The sequence below is a fragment of the Podarcis pityusensis genome, assembly GCF_964106645.2.
Source record: "Podarcis pityusensis genome assembly, chromosome: 8".
Taxonomy (NCBI): domain Eukaryota; kingdom Metazoa; phylum Chordata; class Lepidosauria; order Squamata; family Lacertidae; genus Podarcis; species Podarcis pityusensis.
The window spans coordinates 47305030-47325402 of record NC_138033.1 but is presented as its reverse complement, the minus strand read 5'-3'; the positions used below and the strand labels follow the sequence as shown (position 1 = coordinate 47325402).

General features: G+C 43.7%; 1 protein-coding gene and 1 long non-coding RNA gene across 6 annotated transcripts; one reads left to right on the top strand and one right to left on the bottom strand.

Annotated features, from left to right (window-relative positions):
* Window positions 1-944: 944 nt before the first annotated feature.
* CYB5B (cytochrome b5 type B) lies at window positions 945-14980 on the bottom strand. Of its 4 annotated transcripts, XR_013989219.1 has the most exons (6): window positions 14683-14950; window positions 9160-9288; window positions 8594-8620; window positions 2169-2200; window positions 1466-1608; window positions 945-1256 (listed from the first exon to the last, which is right to left on the bottom strand). XR_013989219.1 is itself a non-coding variant. In XM_081015340.1 (5 exons), the coding sequence occupies exons 1-5, from the start codon at window positions 14842-14844 to the stop codon at window positions 1205-1207; spliced, it is 402 nt and encodes a 133-aa protein (XP_080871466.1). In that variant the 5' UTR covers window positions 14845-14980; the 3' UTR covers window positions 945-1204. The 4 variants fall into 4 exon arrangements, 3 of the variants coding, with proteins under 3 accessions (XP_080871466.1, XP_080871465.1, XP_080871467.1); XM_081015340.1 differs by lacking the exon at window positions 1466-1608 and having other exon boundaries at window positions 14683-14980; XM_081015339.1 differs by having other exon boundaries at window positions 945-1608; window positions 14683-14944.
* Window positions 14981-15083: 103 nt separating this feature from the next.
* LOC308482328 lies at window positions 15084-20373 on the top strand. 2 transcript variants are annotated; one of them, XR_013989220.1, is made up of 3 exons: window positions 15084-15205; window positions 17472-19613; window positions 19857-20373. It is a non-coding gene; the product is annotated as an uncharacterized lncRNA (long non-coding RNA). The 2 variants fall into 2 exon arrangements; XR_013989221.1 differs by having other exon boundaries at window positions 17472-20373.

Here is a 20373-nt window from a genome sequence, read left to right as displayed (position 1 = left end):
CTTTTTGCATTGATGGTTTTAAGGCTTTTATGTGCTCTCAGATATATATGTAGGCAAAAAACTGTTGACCAAACATTGCTAGAAAACTAATTTTAAAGAAACATGATTATGCATATCTGCTTACGAGACTCTTTCCAAAACAGTGTAAGTCACCTGACCTTAGCAAAAACAGCCTTGATCTCAGCAAACAGTCAAACCGGTGAGGACTGTGGACAGCCTAGTAACAGACAAGAGAAAAACCCTGGAGGGTTAGTTTCAAACTGTCAAGATATGTAACTGAAGATTATACTAAGAACTGGGTTTATTCAGTGCTCAGGCCTGAGGGGTTCAGAGCCATAAATGAACTACTCTAAACCCCCAAAGTTATCCAACAGAAAACTGCAATCTCAAGACAAGCCACCAGTTTTACACTAGATGTTACTTATGATGCCGAAATTTCCTTTAAGAAGCTATAGTCCTTGACCTCCCATGAAGAAAGGCAACATCAAAATTATCTTAGTGGATAACTTTAGCTTCATGGCTGTCCTTCCCCTTAACACACTTAAGGCAAAATTAGGGGGAGTATGTGAGAAGGAAGGGAATTATCCCAGCACAATGCCTGTCTTGTGCTACTTGCTTGCATTGTTTCAGGCTTCAGAGCAAATGAAAAAGCACAAACCTAAAAGGTATCCTCATCTCTTGTTTCAACCCTAGAGGCACAATTTCCTTCAGCTTCCTTCTCTCCCTCAGTGTTGATACCAACTTGCTTGCACTTAGAACATAGCAAGCTTTTCTGGTACAAAGTTGGCGAAAAGGCCACAAGCTTCGTACCACACCAGCTTCTTGGAGTTCTACGCTCAAATAGGGCATTAAGAGCAGAAGCAGAAGGGCAGGCAAGTGATGGCCAGTTCCAGCTTTGCCAGAGGTAGCAGAATCAGTCAGGAAAACAAGGCCGCTGACCAGAGTAACTGGAGAGTCCTTTATTACAGATCAGGCAGATTAAAAAGGCAGACAGTTAGGACTATGTAAACCAGAAGACTGAAACAAAAATGTACCCATTTAACCGTTTCAAAAACCATGTACGGAAAGAAGCTGAAGGAAAACACCCGAGAAGAGGCAGGTGTGCCGCCGTTCCCAGTCTGCGCTGTGCTGGTGGAGCCATTTCTCTTGCTGGTCTCCTGCTAAAGAGGAATGTTGACAGCATGCCATCTCATTCTGCTGGTACTTAATGGGACAGGCTGGCATGGATCAGAGGCACCATCACGACGAACCAGAAGCTGCTGGATGAAAAGTGACTCATGGTCAATGGTGACAGAAATGCCATGCCATGGAATGGCAGGAAGTTGCTGTTTCTGCAGTTACAAGAAAGATAACAGTGGGCCCCACCAAATTCCCGCTTGGCTTTGCAGACACCAGGGCTGCTGGACTGACTGATACAAGTGAAGGACAACATCTAGGTGTTCATCAGAATTTAGTAAGACCCCACCATTTTCAGTGGCAAGGCATGGTTTCCAGTCCTAAAGCTTCAGGAGGTCAAATCAGGAGGATTTCCCATCCATCACGTAGTAGCGATACATCAATCCCAAGACTATGGCTCCCAAAACAGGGATCAGCCAAACTGTCCAGAAACTGAGGAAAAAGGCAAGAGGGGGGGTATAAAGTTACATTTATGTTAAATGCACTTAAAACAGGAGAATTCTTTTCTAGAATCTTTTTCTGTCATAGTTCTGTGAGCAAAGTCTTAACAATTCTATCCATTCATTTATAGGTACAGATAAAAACCTAAGGCAGTTCATTCCTACCCAATAAGTATGGTTGCTTCAGAACTTTCCACTAGTTTCAGCCTGCATGTGGCTACCAGTTAAATACATTATCATGGCTGAGTAAGGAATCTCATACAACGCAGGAGCAGCAAAGATGGCACAAGATTAGGAACTGGCCTCAGTCAAAGGTGGGTAGATTTATCTCATTTACAGATATGTAAAAATAAAATGTTTATAGGACTAATTTAGATGGTCATTCCACAGATCATAGTATGTAACAACAAAGCCTAGAATGATGCATGATTAAGATGCTGGTGCAGGACGCTGATCCATACAAATGTTGAAGCACCATAGATCTATTTAGAAACCAGGCTGACTTAGAGAAAGCTTGTTTGTTTACTCTGTTGGCAGAGCAGAATACCATACCTTGATTCTTTCGAGGGAGACTTGTTTGGAACCTGAGAAGACAAAACAAGCACACATTTTGTATACATTTTATAAAACATGCAAGCTGAAATTATAGGTTACGAAATGGTCTGGTTCACATGTCATGGCAACCTATGGGTTATGGCTTGCTATGAATATTTAGCATGGCCTGCCTGGACAAATAAACCACCAGGCTTGACTTAGGGTCCCCCCCCCCCCACTTTCTAAACAAACCACATGCCTCAGTTTGCATGTAACGCCAAGCCTTCTGGTTTGTTTGTTTCTGTGCTAGCCAGGTTGGAGTAAAGTGGGAGTGATTAAGCAGCCTGCACCAGCTTTCTGCTCATTTACAATATACCATGGTTTATTGTTTACTGTGACATATGACCAGTCCAATTTGAGCAAAGGTGGGTAATAGCATTGAGATGACCCTGGAAGAGGGAACGAATGGAAGGATTGTTTTTTGGATCTTCATTCTCTGCCCCGGTTCTTCACATATTCATTTACTCTCTCAACATGTTCCATTCTTCCCAACAACTATGTCTGGGCACACATTTAGTTTCTCTTCAGTCCCTCTTCCATGTTCTATAAGTACTTGGGCACTTTTCACAGGGAAGCTCTTCAGGCATCCCCAACCTTTGGCCCTCCAGATGTTTTGGACTACAATTCCCATAATCCCTGACCACTGGTCCTGTTAGCTAGGGATCAAGGGAGTTGTAGGCCAAAACATCTGGAGGGCCGAAGGTTGGGGATGCCTGTCTTAGACAATCACTGTTTGCCAGTTGCTGTGTGTTCCTTTGCTTTCTTATTTGCTGCTGTGATCAATAAGGTTCCTCTCCATGACTACAAGGCTCAGTCACCAAGCAGAGACTTCCCATAACAATACAAGCCATGTGTTGTGCTGCTTTTTTGCCCTTGCTTGTTGGCCTGAATTTTGAGTTCCCCACTGTTCACCATCCAGACATGTCTTAACAGCAACTCTATGTCAAGCACACAGCTTGGTGTCCTTAAGACACATTCCACATACTGGCTTAGCCTCACACCCAGCAGCCACACATGGACTCTTCATTACAAGCACAACACTTGGCCTCAATTCAAAATGAGACATCATGAAAAGCCAGCTTGAGCAATTGCCTCTCCATGCAATGGAGGGAAGTTACAAAAAGGTGCCTTTGCCTTTAAGATGTGAATAGTTCCCTTATTGCAAAGCTGCAAATGCCAAGTGACAGCAGCATCATTGTGAAAAGGGCTGTCTAAAGCAGTGCTGTTCACCGGCCAAATCTCCTAGCCAAGCATGAAGAGAAGCCAATTGTTAAACATGCACATAACTCCTTAATGAGATTCCATTTAACACTCCCAGCACCAGCGCCAGCCCTAAGCCTTCCTTTGGCACCCATCCCATGTGTCTCCAATCTGTCGCTTGAGCTCTGAGCTGCAATGCTAAAGGGTGCTTGCTGAAATAATATAACTTCTTTGCTTTACCAAGTTCAAGTAGCCTTTCTGTGCACCCAATGCAAACAGCTTGACCACAAAGAGTGGCTGGCATTCTCTCTTGTACCTCGTGTTTGGCAGATCTAGGACAGGAGACCTCTTCGCTTCTTGTAGCAAAGATAAGAAACTGGGATGGGGCAAAAAAGCCCAGGGGAGAGGAGAATCTTATCCAACTCCCCTTGGAGGATGCAGACACAAGCCAAGAGGGATTGTATGGCAAGAAGTGACTATCAAATACTTGTTCTTAATTTATTTATAATTTGTATTCACCTTTAGAAAACCATATGTATTTACAAAGAAAAGTTAAGAAAAAATAAAGAAATTGCAAGTATTACATTAAAAATAATGGTATATATTATGTCATCTCTAATAAATATTTTGGATCATGTCAAGAATGTGCCTTGTTATACCTATCTTCAATAAATATTGCCCAATTCTGTCTGAACTTATTAAGTTTCTACAGAAACAGAACCTTGTTTTTAACTTGTTAAAATTACAGTGGCCTGTGGCAGTGCAAATAAATATACTGACCATGAAAACTGTTGTGAGTCTAAGACACCAAGCACAGAAGCAATTTGCTTGCAGTATTGTACTATGTAGTAGGTTATATGACTGCTGTTTGTTTCTACATGTAAAGGTTATTGAAAAAGGGAAGGCTACAAGAAGACTGGGAGAATTCCCCCCCCCCCAACACTCTCAGTATTACAGCATACAGCAACCAACTGTGCTAGCTAGGAATGATGTGGATTGTAGTCCAAAATATCTAGAGGACATCAGGATGGGGAAGGCTGAAATACAGAATATCAGAGCAGATATCAAAGATGGAAGTACTACTGCCAGAACAAGGAATTTTTACCTGCCTCTAGGAGTTGCCCTACTTCTGTTGATCAAAGAGATTGTTCAGTACAGAAATTATGGATAGCTACTTTCAGGGGGACTATATGACAAAGAGTCTTCCCATCATTTCCCCCCCTATAAAATAGCCCAACATAAAGTGTAAAAAGAGATGCCCAAGAGAAATCCACTAATCTGCATTCAACCTACAGATTAAGCAATGCTATATTTCAGAGGTAGTGGCAAGAAGACAGTTGCATTTGTGGTGAAAAGCTAAGAACCTGTGGAAAGTTGAGAAGAGATGCTAAGAGACTTAAGGACCAACAACACTGAGCTGAATTCCACAGGCTGAGACATGAAGCTGGAAGGACAATGCAGCAGACCGTCTGAGGTGCCCCTGTAAGTCAGAGAGGTCTGCTTTGGAAACCAAGAAAAGCCTTTCGCAAACAGAAACTTGCCGCACCACCAAAGAAACCCAATCCATGAGCGGGAAGGGTGCTGTTCCAGTAAGGGCAATTTAGAAATAGCCACATTTTTTGGTGGCTACTCATGACAGACAATGACATCAGCAGAGAGAGAGACAGCACAAACAGAGAAGTCTTAAGAAAAGATCCAAGTCTATAGCAAGTCAATCCAATCAAAGGCTTTCTGTGAAGAAAGCACTATAGCCCTCAGTATTGAAGGCCCTCTCCAATTGTTGCAATTGTAAAAGCCCCCTTCTCTCTACCCCAATCAGCTCTCTCCCTCCACTTCACCATATTCCTAGTCTGCCCATTTTGTATGAGCTGATTTATTGTGGGCCGTTTATCTCTTTTTGTTCCCTTTTCCTCACACCAAGCCACCTCCTGCCATGCCACTATTGTGGGGGGGGGGAGGTAAAGGACCCCTGGATGGTTAAGTCTAGTCAAAGGCAACTATGGGGTGTGGTGCTCATCTTGCTGCACACTAAGAGAGCCACCGTTTTCCACAGACAGCTTTCCAGGTCACATGGCCAGCATGACTAAACGGCTTCTGGAGCAACGGGACACTGTGACAAGTGCCAGAGTGCATGGAAATGCTGTTTACCTGCCCACCATAGCAGTACCCATTTATCTATTCACACTGGTGTGCTTTTGAGCATAGCATACTTTCGAGTATAGCATACTTTTGAGTGGGTGGCACTGCGGTCTAAACCACTGAGCCTCTTTAGCTTGCCGATCAAAAGGTCAGTGGTTCGAAACTGCTCAAGGGGGTGAGCTCCCAGTGCTCTGTTCCAGCTCCTGCCAATACCACTATCTATGCCTGGATCAAACTCCCACTCTCTATGGCTATGAAGGCCCTTCCTCCATGTCTCCTTACCACTGGAAGAGGCAATGCCTGCATTGGCCCCCAGGTGAAGGGACCATTTCCCTTCTTTAGCCATGATAATTTTATTTATTTTTTAAAAAGGAAAAAGCAGGAGTAAACACTACTAAACCCATTGAGTTTCCCCCTACAGAAGATTTCATTAGCTTTTGAGGCTCACACAAGTTGCTTTTGCTGAGTATGCAGAAAACCAACACTGAAGAAGCAGCTAGGGAGGAAGAAGAGGCGGTGAGCAAGCAAAAGCAACCCCTTTGGTTAGGCCTGGCAGAGGAAGAAAAGACACAAAACAGGCTCAAAGGCTTGAGGAGCAGAGGGGAGAGGGGTACCTCAAGTTCTGCAGAGGCAAAGGAGACAGAAAACACAGGGGCCATTTAAATATGACATATATGCAAAGGGCTAGCACTCATTTGTTGGCTCTGCTACAAAAGGACCATGGTCTCCTATGTAAACAGTCCAGAAAATTATGATGCAAACCATGCCATCAGGATCCTGAAAGGGGAAAACAGGACTCCCTTTCAGGACATGTAAAGTGTAGATGGGGGAATCAGTGTAAAGGCAGAGGACCAGAAACGTCATCAGCTTCTTCCTCAGTGTCTAAACCCTTCTTTTAGTAATTGAGTCAAGTAAGCCATTAGACACTGCAGAGCAGACAGAAGTCATTTCCAAATAATAGGGTATGCCTGGGCACATTTCTTCAGATGGGCCAACCAGGGCTTTGTTCCAGGGACAGGGCTGAGGCCACCCACACTACTCTATGCCTCTCCTCAGGAAAAAAAACCCTCACTTGTCAGAAAGGAGTGACACTTAGACAAGATTTAAGTGGGACTCACTTTTTCTTTCTTTGCAATGTTCCTGTCACAAAAGTTTGCCTGGCATTCTTCTTATGAAAAAAAAGTATAAACATGTTAGCATGCCCGTAGCATTTGGTTTTTTTCCTGTTGTTGTTTTTTCAAAAATGGGGACCCATACGTAGAAAACCCAGAAACCCAGTAACTGTCATGTTTGCTTGCATCAAACTGCAGTAACCAAACTAGCCACGCTCATCTAGCTAACACACACACACCACATATTTCCTTGTGCACCAGTCACTCTGAAACTTTAAATCTGGGTGGTTCTATAAATGAAACTACTGCAATGTGTTTTTATGTTTGTAGGAAAAACATTGTGAAGACTCTTTTTCTCGCCCAGGTATCATAAATCACAGAAAGGTATTGACTTTACAGCTTCCCAAGACACTAACACAACACATGAAGGACAGGGAGTGGGTGTTTCCCATATAAAGTCATTTCCAACTCTGGACCAAGAAGCAAGGCAGCAGAGAAGCTACTTAGGTCTTCTGTGAATAACCTGAGGTTGCTCCCTGGTGGCAGATGGGCACATCTCTGGGCAAAGTGTAGCACAGAATCAAATGCTTAAATTCTCAGGACAAATTCAACAAGTTGTTGGCTGGGACCTCATGCTCACCCCAAGCCTTTGTTGACACAAGTCAGGGAGCATGACAAGAGAGAGAGGATAATACACAGAATGGGCTTCGAGTTAGGTAGGAGAAATGTTATAATCCTTTCATCATAAATGATTGAACTGCTGGGCACCACACAGTGGGACTTGGGCAACCCACAATGGCTGTGTTTACATAGCCAGCGGATGGCTCCCACTGCTCCTCTCCAATCGTGGGAACTGCTCTTCAATGACAGGCTCAGAATTCTCCCAACAACTGCAACACAGAGTTTGACAGGTCAGCTCCCGGGTAGACTTGCTGGGAAGGGGCTGCTCAGGTATTCCGATGTGTTCCATACCTAGAGTGCTTTCAGCCCCACCCACTCAACCAGCTACAATTGAAAGCTGTTGTGTGCAGAACAAGGAAATCCTCTCTCCTCCAGCAAAGGTAAACAGTCCTGAAACCCAGGACCTTTAACCCAGAACTGAATATCTTGTGAGGGAAGTAAGAAGAGCCCTGCAGCTACTGCTGGATCAGGCTGAAGGGGGCCCAGCAAACTCTTTCCTACAGTGGCCAACCATATGTCCCATCAAGAAGTTCTCAAGGGAGGGCAAGGGAGTTGGTAGCCCAGAGGGACTAAGCACCAGGCCTTTTGCACCAGGCCCCAAATCTTCTGCTTCCTTCAGTCATTTAAAAAACTTAATACACACACTGCCCAGAGACACCTACACATATAAATTAGCATATGCACATTTTCATTCCACATCCTTTAAAGACCTAACAACAACCCTAGTAAGACCAACAATCCATTCTTATTCAACTTCCCCGGCAACTTTTACTCTCAGGAATATCACCTCTGAACACAGATAGGCATTGATCTGCCTGTACTGTACTACAGACAATTTTATAGTCACGTTTGAAGGCAGCATGGCACAGAACCACTGCGGAAGGAGAGTTCTTCATTGAACTGAAGCCCCAAGGTAGAAAGAGAGGACGTGAGAGGCAGAACACAAGACCTGCAGCCAGAACACCAGTGGCCTTGGGCTCTCTAGAGGAAAAGGCCCACGGACAGCACCCCCATCCCCATGCTGACCAATTAAGGGCAGAAACCGACCAAACACTCCTAGTGCAACAGGGCAGCTCTCATTGCAGCACCCTAACTATGTTCAGCTGTTTTACCACTGAAGCCAAAGTGAGGTGAGCTCTGCTCACCGAGGAGTAGGTGCATTCAACATGCCCATTCTCACTGCACATTTTCAAGTGCCCCAAAATGCTAGAATAAAGGGAGGTAGGGGAGATCACCAGGATAGTGACTTACCTTGGAGGCATTAGGATTACGGTCACACTGTTGAGAGAAGAAAAGGAAGAGAAAGAAGAGAAAGGATGTTAAGCTCCTGGAAAAAAATATTTCTGGCATGCAAAAAAGAGCCCAAGCCACGTGAGGTACCTGGCATCCTTCACTTCTCACTCCCAGAAATGAACTGGGAGCAAAGTTCTTATTTAATAAAACCAGGACATTAGAGCTGCCTTGCCAAACTGGTACTCTCTAGTTGTTTTGGATGACAACTCCCACCAGCCCCAGCTTGCATGGTCATACTATCTACTCCAACACAGTTGTGCTGGCTGGGGCTTATGGGAGTTGTAGTCCAAAACTGGAGGGCAGGAGGCGAGCAAAGGCTGAGTTCAAGTCATTTGAGAGCACATGCTGCTACATTAATCAGCTCCCCCACCCAAACCCACAACAAGCTCTTTGACAAAAGAGGCAAAGAATAGTTTGTGCCTCACCTTCTCTCTGGAGCTCCACAGCCTGTACCCAAAGGTGGATATTCTTATTAAATAAAAGCTACAAACATTCCCAATTTTCCCCCCATACTAGGACCTCACCGGATGAACCTCTCCTATAAGGTATTGGTCAAGCATCTCTCGGGCATCCATAGAGTGGCCAACATCTTCAAAGTTCTCAGTGGCATCTCTACCAGCTTGTTCAAGCAGAACCTCCTCTCCACCTGGATGCTGCAAAGAACAACAACATAGGAATTATGAAAACGAAAAGCAGCAAGAAAAACACACCAGCTTCTCTTCCTCAGCATATACACAACTGACAACCCAAGGCATGTCCCACTGAACTCAGTGGGAATAATATCCAAGTAGACATGCAAAGGATTGCACTCGGTTGAATCCTATACTTATCTGCTCAGAAGTAAGTCCTTATGAATTCAATGGGACTTGCTCTCAGGTAAGTGTAGTTGGATTGCAGCCTTAATGTCCCATCTCCACTATGGGAAGCCTCAATAATTCCATCCAGTTTCCTTAAACATGCTTGGAAAATTAAGGCCCTGGCCATCCAAGAACCTGGAAGCCTAGTACTGGCAAGCAAGAGGCCCGCGGATTTTACTCCTTCTATCCATGGTCAGGAAATGCATTAATGTTCGTCCCTTAAACACACATCAGGTGCCTGGAGATTTACAGTACTGTATTTGTATTTTAATCATGTGCAGCCTTGAGTATTCTTTGATATAAATGTAAGATAAAATAATAAAAGAAAACAAATGCAATGTTTTTCAGCACCACTTAAGACCCATCTGATTTTTTTAAACTGTACCTCTGATATTAACAGCCATTTTTCTACCCAAGGACACCCATCTGCTCTGGTCCAGAACAACTGTGGGAACCACCAGGTTGGTGAAGAGTTAAAGAGTGGGATGCAGGGTTGCCAGGATGAGCAAAGCTAGAATCGCTATGATTACTACGGTGCTTTCTGGTTCCACAGATGCAAGGAATGAGCACATGTTTTACATGCAAAAAGTCCCAGGTTTAATCCCTGCTGGCATCTTTGGTTAAAACAAAAACCCTTTACCTGACCCCGACATGGATAGTGGGAGGCCGGAAGAGAGCATTCTCAAGGACAGCCCCATAACTACTGAATTCCCTCCTCACATAGATGTGTCTGCCTTCATTATACAGCTTTTGTCATTGTTGAAAATGTACCTCTTTATACAGGCCTTCAACATCTGATTATCTATCTATCTATCTGTCTGTCTGCATTTGTACTCAAATTGATATTTGGTGTTTTATCGCTTGTGTGTATGTTTGTCTCCCTGGGCACCCTTAGAAGGAAGATATATAAATTCAATAAATAAACGTTTTAGGGCCCACCCTATACTTCTGATTCAAAGTTGTTTTTAACTATATTTTACATTGCTGCAGCCCATCCTGGGACCTTATGGTGAAGGGCAGGTAAGAAATCTAAATAATAGCAATAATAGTGGACAGATACTTGCAGCTGGAATAAATAGTGTGAGGCTAGGTGGTCAATTGCCTGATGTGCTAAAAGGAGAAGCTTCCTACACTATCTGCGTTTTACTTCCAATAGTTTGGACTCCTGCCACCTCTCCCTTGGGTTGTAGATGCCACTGACTTTTGGTAGAGCAGGAGCCACATACAGCATCTCAGGTCAGAGAGTACAATGCAGTCAAAACATGCCCAGGCACACCTTCAATGTGCTGGAAGGATCCCTGGGGTGGATTTTGCTCCCAGGGTAAAAAAAAAGAAAAAGAAGAAGCCTCCAAGGGCGAGGCAGGGGGCAGAGGTGATGAGAGTAATCTCTGATTGACGTCATCAGCTTCCCCCTTTGGCAGCTCACATTTCTCCCCAGAATGACAAAAGAGGTGTGGACACTGAAGGCCTTAGAAATGGACAACAAGCGAAAAGGGCTTGATTTAAGCCACCAGCAATTGACTTCTTTCCTTTGTCTTTATGAACTGCAAAGTTAAGGATGGGCATGGAAAGAAGTTAAGCAAAGCTTATTTGAGAATGAATAGTATTTAGCCCTAACTAATCTCTCAGGCATTGAATCTGGTTTCCATACTACCAGAGAGGAGAGAGAAGACAAATACAAAGGTAGCTTTTGAATTAGGCTAGTGTGTGTCATGCTGCCTTAAGTTCTTGGTATCTTCTGGTTTTAAGTTTCTCCTTAAAGAACAGTTTTGGCGTTCCATGTCACTTAGAAAAGCTGGATCAGTAAGACAGATGATCTGATATACAGTCAGTTTGAGAAGCTGAATTCATCCACAGCCAAAAGGCCATTTACAGCCAGAAAATTTTTCTCCAAGTGATCAAGCAGACAGTAGAGAACAGAATGCCAAACCAAGTTGGAAAGTACCCAGCAAAGATGCCCCCAGCCTAGACAAGTATAGGAACCCAAAGCTCTTTGCCGGAGCTAATGCCATTCAGACGTTTGATTTTAAATCTTCCAAAGTCTCATAGCAACTTGCATTTAGAGCAGGAGACATAGTGAGGGCCCAGAATTTGGCACACAAGAGAAGGGGCCCAGAAGCAAGCATTCCTGTGCATCCTCCCTTGAAATACATTATGGGTACCCAGCTGGTGTTCACAGGCAGCTCCTGAGCTACCCAGGAATTCAATTCCTAGCTTTTTGGAGTTTCAGGTCTCCCTCATTCCAATGTGCTTCTATCACATGATAGTCTATCTAATGTCTCATTCTTTAATATGTAATCTTTGCTGCAACATTACTAAACAGAATTGGATTTATGTAATCCCTGCTGCAATTGGCAGGCTTCAAGGACTAAATCAGCATCTGGCCCGTTGACCGACAAGCTGCTGGAGCCCCAGGAGCAGAACACAATTATCTCTTTGCAAAGAGGCCTCCTCTGCTTTACGCAACAAGCCTGTGGTAGCACTTCAGGCTGAACCACAATCTCACTCATGTATCATGCAGCAAGAAAGCACAAAGAGTTTCAGGTTGAAGAACATTGCAGTACAATTGCTAAAATAGGCAGAAAGATCAATAAGTGGTCCTCCAAGACTACAGCAATTTTCAAGCAGTCCATGGGGGAAGATGTTTGGGAACTACTGAACTAACTAGGAGTCTGAAAGGTACTATCTACAGCTTCAATATAAGACCCACAGAAAGCACTTCTCTTTCCTTGTGAGCTCATCCATCCTTTCAAAACAGTAGAAGAGGCCTTGGTTAAACTCACACACAGGCACACAAGTGTAAACACACAGTGGGGTCTTCTCAGTGGTGGCCTCAATCCATTAGACTACATTATCAAAGAGGCCAAAGCATGTAAGTAGCTAGTAATTGGTGTAAAGGCTATTTATATTAGGACAAACCTATGAGGCTCTTTTGCAAATTTACAATGTTTTCATGAAATTTCCTTTTATCTCTGTGATTAGCTATCGATTTTTTAAAAACGAAGCACTAATTACTTTAGTATAGTTTTATGTTGCTTTTATGTAGTGATTGTTAACTGCTCTGGATAGGCAATAAAAAGAGGTCTAGAAACTTAAGTGAAATAAACAGTAATTTAGACCACCCACAGTCCTCAGTCTCCAGACTACTCTTTTTGCAGATGGTATTGCAATCTAGATCTGATTCAGATTATGGTGTGGATGTGCATTTACCAGAAGCTTAAGACTTCTTGTCTTGTCTTGTCTTGTCTTGTCTTAAGACACTGTGGACTGCTGGGAAGGGGAAAGAGGAAAGTGATCATGTGTGTCTGTGTGCACACACAATTCCACCCCCAACCCTCTTAATCAGTACTTCTGGGAAGTAAACAGCAACTTCAAAGTCACTGAGTAGCCAGAATTGGGAATTAGCTCATAAGCAGTTGAGGAATTAATCAGACTTAAGACAATATTATATGTTAGATACCAGGCACTGAAATATGGATATTTCCAATACAGTGGCCACTTCCTGCAAAACTTACCTTGCTTTTTAAAATACTGGCATCTATTAGGTATTTTGGAAAATGGTTTGTCTGGTTGCTATGCATTTGGACACCTCTTAAGACACTGTAACCAAATTTTGCAAAATGGTTCCTGAGATCAAGGATGCGTCTTTTATTTTTGTTTGGGTACAATGGGAAGCCATTAGAAATCAAGATGGCACACTGAACTGGACCTTTCAAAACTGCACTGATGTTTTGATTTCTTAGAATTCCTCAGCAATTCCAGGTATAAGGCTGCTAGCAGTTAATAATTATTTCTATAAGCATTTTAGTGTTCCAAATAGTTGAAAATCCTTTTCATATAAATGTTCACATCAACCCTGTGAGATCCTAAATTCTTAACAGAGGCTGCAACATAAGATATGTTCACACAGAGGGCTAGCTGAATTATGCAAACCCTTAACAAGCATTTGCTCCTATCCTGTCCTCATTTAGAGGAGTCAATAAGCAGTTGTGTGTGCCTACAAAGCTGCCAAGTGGTCAACCCACTGGGTCCACCAGCCTAGTACTGTCTGCCTCAAGGGGAGGGGAAACTTGCAGCCTTCTAGATATTTTTGGACTGCCAGTGTGAAATAGTTGTTGGTGTGTTGAACTAGGTCATGGGAAACTAGGGTTCAAATTTGCACTTGGCTATGAAGCTCCCTGGGTGACATTGGGCCATTCACTCAGCCTAACCTACCTCACAGGGGTGTTGTGGGGATTAAATGAGCAGGAGAACCACGTAAGCCACCTTGAGCTCCATGGAGAAAAAAGGGAAATATAAATGCAATAAAGAAGTAAATCAATGAGTTCCTATCATGCCAGGCCACTGGGATAATTAGGTCATTAGGGTTGATGGGAGTTGGGAGCCTGAAAATACTTATAGGGCCTCAGATAATTTCCTGCCCTCCCCTTTATCTAAAGTGACATGCCGTGGGTCTCCAAGGCTTTTCCCAGCCCTTTCCCCCTCACACTGGCCATCCAACATCTCAGGCAAGAGTGTACCACCCTTTAAACTGGAGATGCTGCGGACTGAATCTGTATGCCTACTACATGCAAAACATTTGTTTTACCCCCATTCCCATGTGGTCCTCCAACTGACTCTGACTGATTAGATTTACTCTCTGTGTGTTGCTACTTTTTATGTATACATTTTTAACATTTTCAAAGGATAACTGAGGAAACTCAGCCCACTGAAGTTGTGGGGAGGGGGTGAACCTGCCCAGAGTCTTAGAAGGAAGACAGGGGACGCTATGGCAAAGCAACGCCTTGTGTCTGTCAGGAGCTGGAAGAAGTTAGCCTGGACTTTATGACGTTGTGTTCTGCCTTTCCCAATTTACAGGCCGCTTGCAGTTGAAAGTCCAGGAGGCTGGAAGAGGCTCCGTCGGGGGCCTAGCCATCCCAACCATCACCACCCCGCCATGTTTAGCCTGCAGGCCAGCCTTTTCCAGCCCCCTCACCCCGTCCGGCAGAGGCCAGCTGGGGTCTCCCCTTTCGGCCCCTCCAGGCCCGGTTGGGGCCTTCATGACCTCAGCAAGGCCCCGCATCTCCCTCCTTGCTCCCAGGAAGTCCCTGGGCGGGAATGGATCCACCCACAAGCCCCCGCTCCCGTATCGCGGAAAACAGTCCCCTCCTGAGGGTGGGGGGCCTCATTTGCATAAAGTAGCATAGCCACCTCGCTGAGGAAGCGGGTTACGTCATAGACGCGCCCGCTGATGACCAGCCAGGTCTCCTTGTCGGTGTTTCGCTTCGCCACTTCGTCCAGAGTGAAGACGGGCCTCCTTTCGCGCGACTCCGGCGCGTCCCCGCCGCTACCGTGCTCCTTCATCGACCCCATTCAGATTCCCCCGGCTCGACCGAAGGGGATTCTTGGGCTTCCGCGGCCGCCGTACCTTAGGCCCCTCCCACTCACCAGCCGGGTGGAGAGGCGGGGGTTGGATGAGGTGGAGGAGGGCATAGTGCTCAGAGGCCAATCGGAACGACGCGCCGTTGACTTTGTCAGCCAATGAAATAGTCTACTTTCATGAGGCGGCCGACGGGTGTAGGAAAGAAGGCATGTTTTTCTCTTCGTAAATACGTACGACTAGAATGTGCTTCATACGGGACTTTTGAGAGGAATGGCGTCAGCGTAGACAAGGCAGATAGCATATTAATTGGTTTCTTACCTGTATGGAAATGATGGACTGATTGTTTGGGGTGTACGTATGATATCTTCCCACTCTTCAATATAAATTATATACACATACACAAGTCTGAGAAGCTGATACACTAATATAGACTCAAAACAATTTAAAAAATCATAAAAGCATAACCATTTTAACACAGATTGAAAATAATAAAACTTAAAACATATAAAGGTAACTATATATGTCTAGATAGGCTTACCAAAACAAAAAGGCTTTCAACAGGTGTCAAATAGGTAGGACGATGCCTGCCTTATGTGTAAGGACTCTGCTGGCAGGGAGGTTTTCTGGATCCAGGAAGGGGATTGTCAATATTACCTAGGAATGAGAAAATGAGTTACAGTGGTACCTCAGGATGCGAACGAGATCCGTTCCAGAGCCCCATCCGCATCCTGAAGCAAACGTAACAAGGGACGGCGTGTCTGCACGTGCGTGGGTCGTGTTTTGCCGCTTCCGCACATGCACATGGCAGAATTTTGAGCATCTGCGTATGTGCAAGCGTCAAAACCCGGAAGTAACGTGCTCCGTTACTTCTGGGTTGTCGCGGAGTGTAACTCGAACGCGCTCAACCCAAAGCACATTCAACCCGAAGTATGACTGTACATCTTTCACCTCTGCCTTACCTGGGATTTGAAGGGAGCACCAGGAGTCCACGTAAGAGTTTTCAGAAGAACCCTCAGGCTGAAATAATTCTAAAGAGCTTGAAGAGTGCAACATTTGCTATTGCCGATTTCATCAACCAGGTGCCCTCCAGTTGTTTTGGACTACAGCTCCCATCACAGCCAAAGATGTCATCCAAAACACCTAGAAGGTACCAGGTTACCAAAGGCTATGCAACTGAATGTAAGTGTTCTATGTAGATGCCACCTCCACTACATTGGGACACACAACAGACCTTCAAACATAACTTAGAAAACACTAATCAACAATCATGTCACAAACATATTAGAACAAACCTGTTTCAAAATAATTTCTTGTTGTTTTTAGGACACCCCTCACAGAGCCACAATTCCCAGAACACTTAACAAACTGGTTTCCAGGATTCTTTGGTGGGAGCCATAACAGTTAAAGTGCTGTGAGGGTACTTTCAATATAAGGTGCGAAAATGACTGTCAGTCCTAAATACATTTATTTATTTTATTTATGTAACAAAATTCATATACCAATTGATTGAAAGAAAATCTCTAAGCAGTTTACAAAATTACTTATATTTACAATATATCTTGCTAATTTAATTGGATTTTCTTTAAGCTCAGTTACAAACCTAGACATGCTTTCTTAGGATCAATACTGATTGAAATAAATGTGACTCACTTGCCAAATATTTTTACACTGTTAATGATTCTTCTGTACATTTATCCTCATACAACACCACAACCATACCCTCTGTTTCCAGTCTTCAGGCTGTGATGCTGGTTTCTTCAGGCTGTCAAAACAGTAGCACCAGCACAACAGGAACTGATCAGCTGGGAGAAACAAAAAGCTGGGAACGTGGGGTGGACCCCAGAAACAGCCCTATCAGAACTGAGATGGATTGCAAGTTGGTGGGGGTTGGAACAGGAAGACGGAGGTTGAGGAAGGTGAATTAAATAGAGAAACTAGAACCCTGGACTGAAACAGTTGCTGCATGTCCCAGTTTAATCTATTTTGAGTTTTTTAAAAAATAAAAATTGAAGGTGTGGGGCAGATATAAATGCTTGAACCTGTATCCTGAGCAGCCTGACAAACTTTTAAAGCAGATACAAGCCAAGGAGTTGTGCATGTCACTGTTTCCCCATGTATACATGGGTCTCTGAGCAGTGAAATGTTTGAACTGAGGACACACATTCATTTGAACCTCACCAACAAAGTGCAGCTACATTTCAAAAGCTTTCTGGGCTTTGGCAATTGGTTCAGCTGAATTGAGCAATGATTCACATCACTGCACAAATGGACCTTGGCATATGAGGGCAAGAACGTGATTGATCCAAGTACATGCATCAGCTTTCAGAGTAACATTACACGACTTTGCCAATATGCTGAGTATTTGAGACGTGATCTCTAGTTCTTCGCCTGCTCTTATTGACAAGGGAGATGGGTGGGAAAGGGGCCCCACCACATTCAGATACAAAAGTTGTATGAATTATGGGGTGTGTGTTTCTCTTTTTGCCTGATTATCCCCCTATGACAGCCTTGCCTTCCTGTCTTCTGTTTATTCAGTCACGGGAAATATTTTCAGGTTGAGGGGAGTGTGGAAAGCCATCATTTTCACAGGAAATGTGCATTTCTCTTTATTTTCCAGTTAAGCAAGTTAAACCACATGAGCTGGAGGGCAGCCCAACAGCCTCTTCATTTATTTACCATCAAGTTGCAGAGGGTTGGAATGGGCTGAGATAACAACAGGCCAGAGACGCACAGTCACGATGCTTCCATATCTGCACGGTGGCTCCAGCTTATCTGCAGTCATAAAAACAAAAATGTAGGTAGGGTAGTTCTATTCCCTTCATACAGCAGTTCGCTTATTTGTTGAAAGATGACCTGAGTGTTGTTATCTGGGGCTTCTGGAAAGCCCTCCAAGGGGTGGGGGGAGTGAGCAGGGGATGAATTTGCCCCCTTGTCTTTCAAACCATTTTATGAGATTCTTTGGGGGAGCAACAATATTTCTACCCAACTCACCAATTCTGTGTTGAATTACTATAGTTATAAACGTTCACATGGGCCCAGGTATGAGTGCTACATCTCAAAGGCACCAATCCTATTTCAAAACATATCTGAAAATTAGCTCTTAGATCTTCATGAATATTACTCCTCCTCTGCTGAAAGCCTTCCACACACCCTGTACTTAATATCTGCAGTGTTGATACCTACTCTGATGGCTACATAACAGTAGGTGCTGCTTTGAGATCATGGGAGTTTCAGTCCCACCAAGGGCCAGCCAGTCAAAATGCCTTACCAGTTCCACATTCCTTTCGCAAATTCAAGCAGAGTGAAATATAATTTATGGTTGTCCTACTCAGTCTTGTGCCTTACCGCAGATTGGACTTGGATCTTGAAAACTACCCATAGGAATGGGAGACCAGAGCTGTCAAATGAACAAGCCCATCGAGATCATAATTGTTGGGAAATAACTGGGGAATGCTAGTTATTCCTGAAGTCCTATTTGTGTGGGGAACTACAAAGAAAAAATGTCTGACTGCTTAGAATAAAAACAAACATGGGACTTTACGCACTCTGTAGACAAAACAGCCCCCAGAAGAGTTTAAAACTCAGATCTATGCAGCATTTGCAAAGTGTGAGAAATATAGCTTATTAGACCTTTAAATGTCCAAGTGTTAAGTGCTTACAGTTATCTTCTCCCTCTAGCTTTCTCAGAGTGAATAGACCACAAACATTAGTAAGTTTAAATGCTTTACTTACAGTAAACACATGTCTCACTCATGCATTGTTCAATACAACAGCAGAAACAACACAGGCAGTATATTATTGATTACAAAAGGCAAACACTAATCTCAAACATGCGGCCTAAGTCTGGAGTCCAAGTCTCAAACATCTGCTCAGCTTAAATGGTACAACAGAAGGAGAGGAACAAGAAACAGACAATACTTATTCCCAAATGTGAGGGGGTGTGACCTATCTGTCCCTTCTCTAGTAATTTACAGCTCTGTGGTCTTTAACCCCTTCATTTACTAACTAGCATAGGTATGCATTGTTAGCTTTGATTGCAAACAACTCCCACAATAATTATCCAGTTGAAATGGACAGCGATTTGGCCATAGAAAACATGGAGGTTACCAACTTGGCTCATGTCAGTGGTAACCAAAAATCCAATTGTACTTATAGAACAGATGATAGCAGCAGCTGTAAAAACCAGACATGAAATCAATAAGCCCCTAAGTAGGATGCAACAGAACAATTTCCCCCAACCAGGCACCCTACAGATGTTTTGAAGCACAACTTACGTCTGTACTAGCTGGGGGTGGGAGCTATAGTACAAAACATCTGGAGGACACCAATTTGTGGAAGGCTAGAACAGAGAATTATGCCTAAATAATTACACCAGCGAGGTTACAGCGAGGTCTACCTTATTTGCTATTTTGTCTTTTCCTCTACATAGATCTGCTAATGCTCTTGCTTAATTCCTTTTACCGCCTTCGAGAGTTACACTTTTATCATCTGTGTTTTGATGTCTTATGGAGTAGATCAAACCTTTCCTCAAGCCAGTTACTGTCCTTGTTCCTGTGGAATACTCTGGCAGAAAGCAGAAACTTCCTCTGACATACCAAATAAATAGTGGCTTATTACTAATAAGAGTGGTTCTGGGGCATGATCCTGCTGGAAATCATTCCATCAGCAAAACCCTATACATGTGCTCAGGGCCCTTCAAAGGCAACAAATTTCTGTCATGGATAAGCGGACATAAGGGAGAAGTGGTTGACTGAGCCAGGTAAGGAGAAGAGATGGCAGACTATTTTTCTTTCTGATGTTAATGCTGCTGACCTTTGTCTCTCTGATGTTTACTCCTCAAAAAACTCTCTCTCTCTCTCTCTCTCTCTCTCTCTCTCTCTCTCTCATGTTCTTATTCCTTAAGTAAAGATTATTTCCCTCTGCTTGTTAAACCACAGCCATTAAACCAACCACTTTCTGCAGCAACCTTAACTATGTTCCTGCCCTTCCCTCTTGTTCACAGTTAAGCATGTGGTCTTATGACAGAGAAGGATAGATGGAATTTGGCATATGGGCTGAGGATCATGACCATTGTCAACTTCGTCATACAGAAGAATCTTCTCTGGCTAGACCTTTAAGCCCACTTTCTCGTTCCTCCACATGCAAACTCCTCCATCTTGGCTGTGAGTCCTGGATGTCCTGATCCCTCCCTTGCAGACTTTTTCCCCACCTGGCCTGGGAGGGTGGGCCCCTGACTGACTCTAGCTACAAAAGCTGAGGCTTCACAAAATATTATTGGGCTGAGGTATTGGGGGGTGGGGCGGCTTGCTCTTGCTTTTTCGTATCTTTATTTTAGATCTTCTTGTGATTTATGTGGACATTGTTCTGTTTGGTTCTGTTCTGTGTATTTTTTTTAATGTATTGTTTATTGTTCATGACTTTTGTTATGTTGTAATTACATATTCATGTTGTAAACCGCCTAGAGCTGTGGAAAGGCAGCATACAAATAAAATTATGTCTCTATGTACGCATGTAGCTTA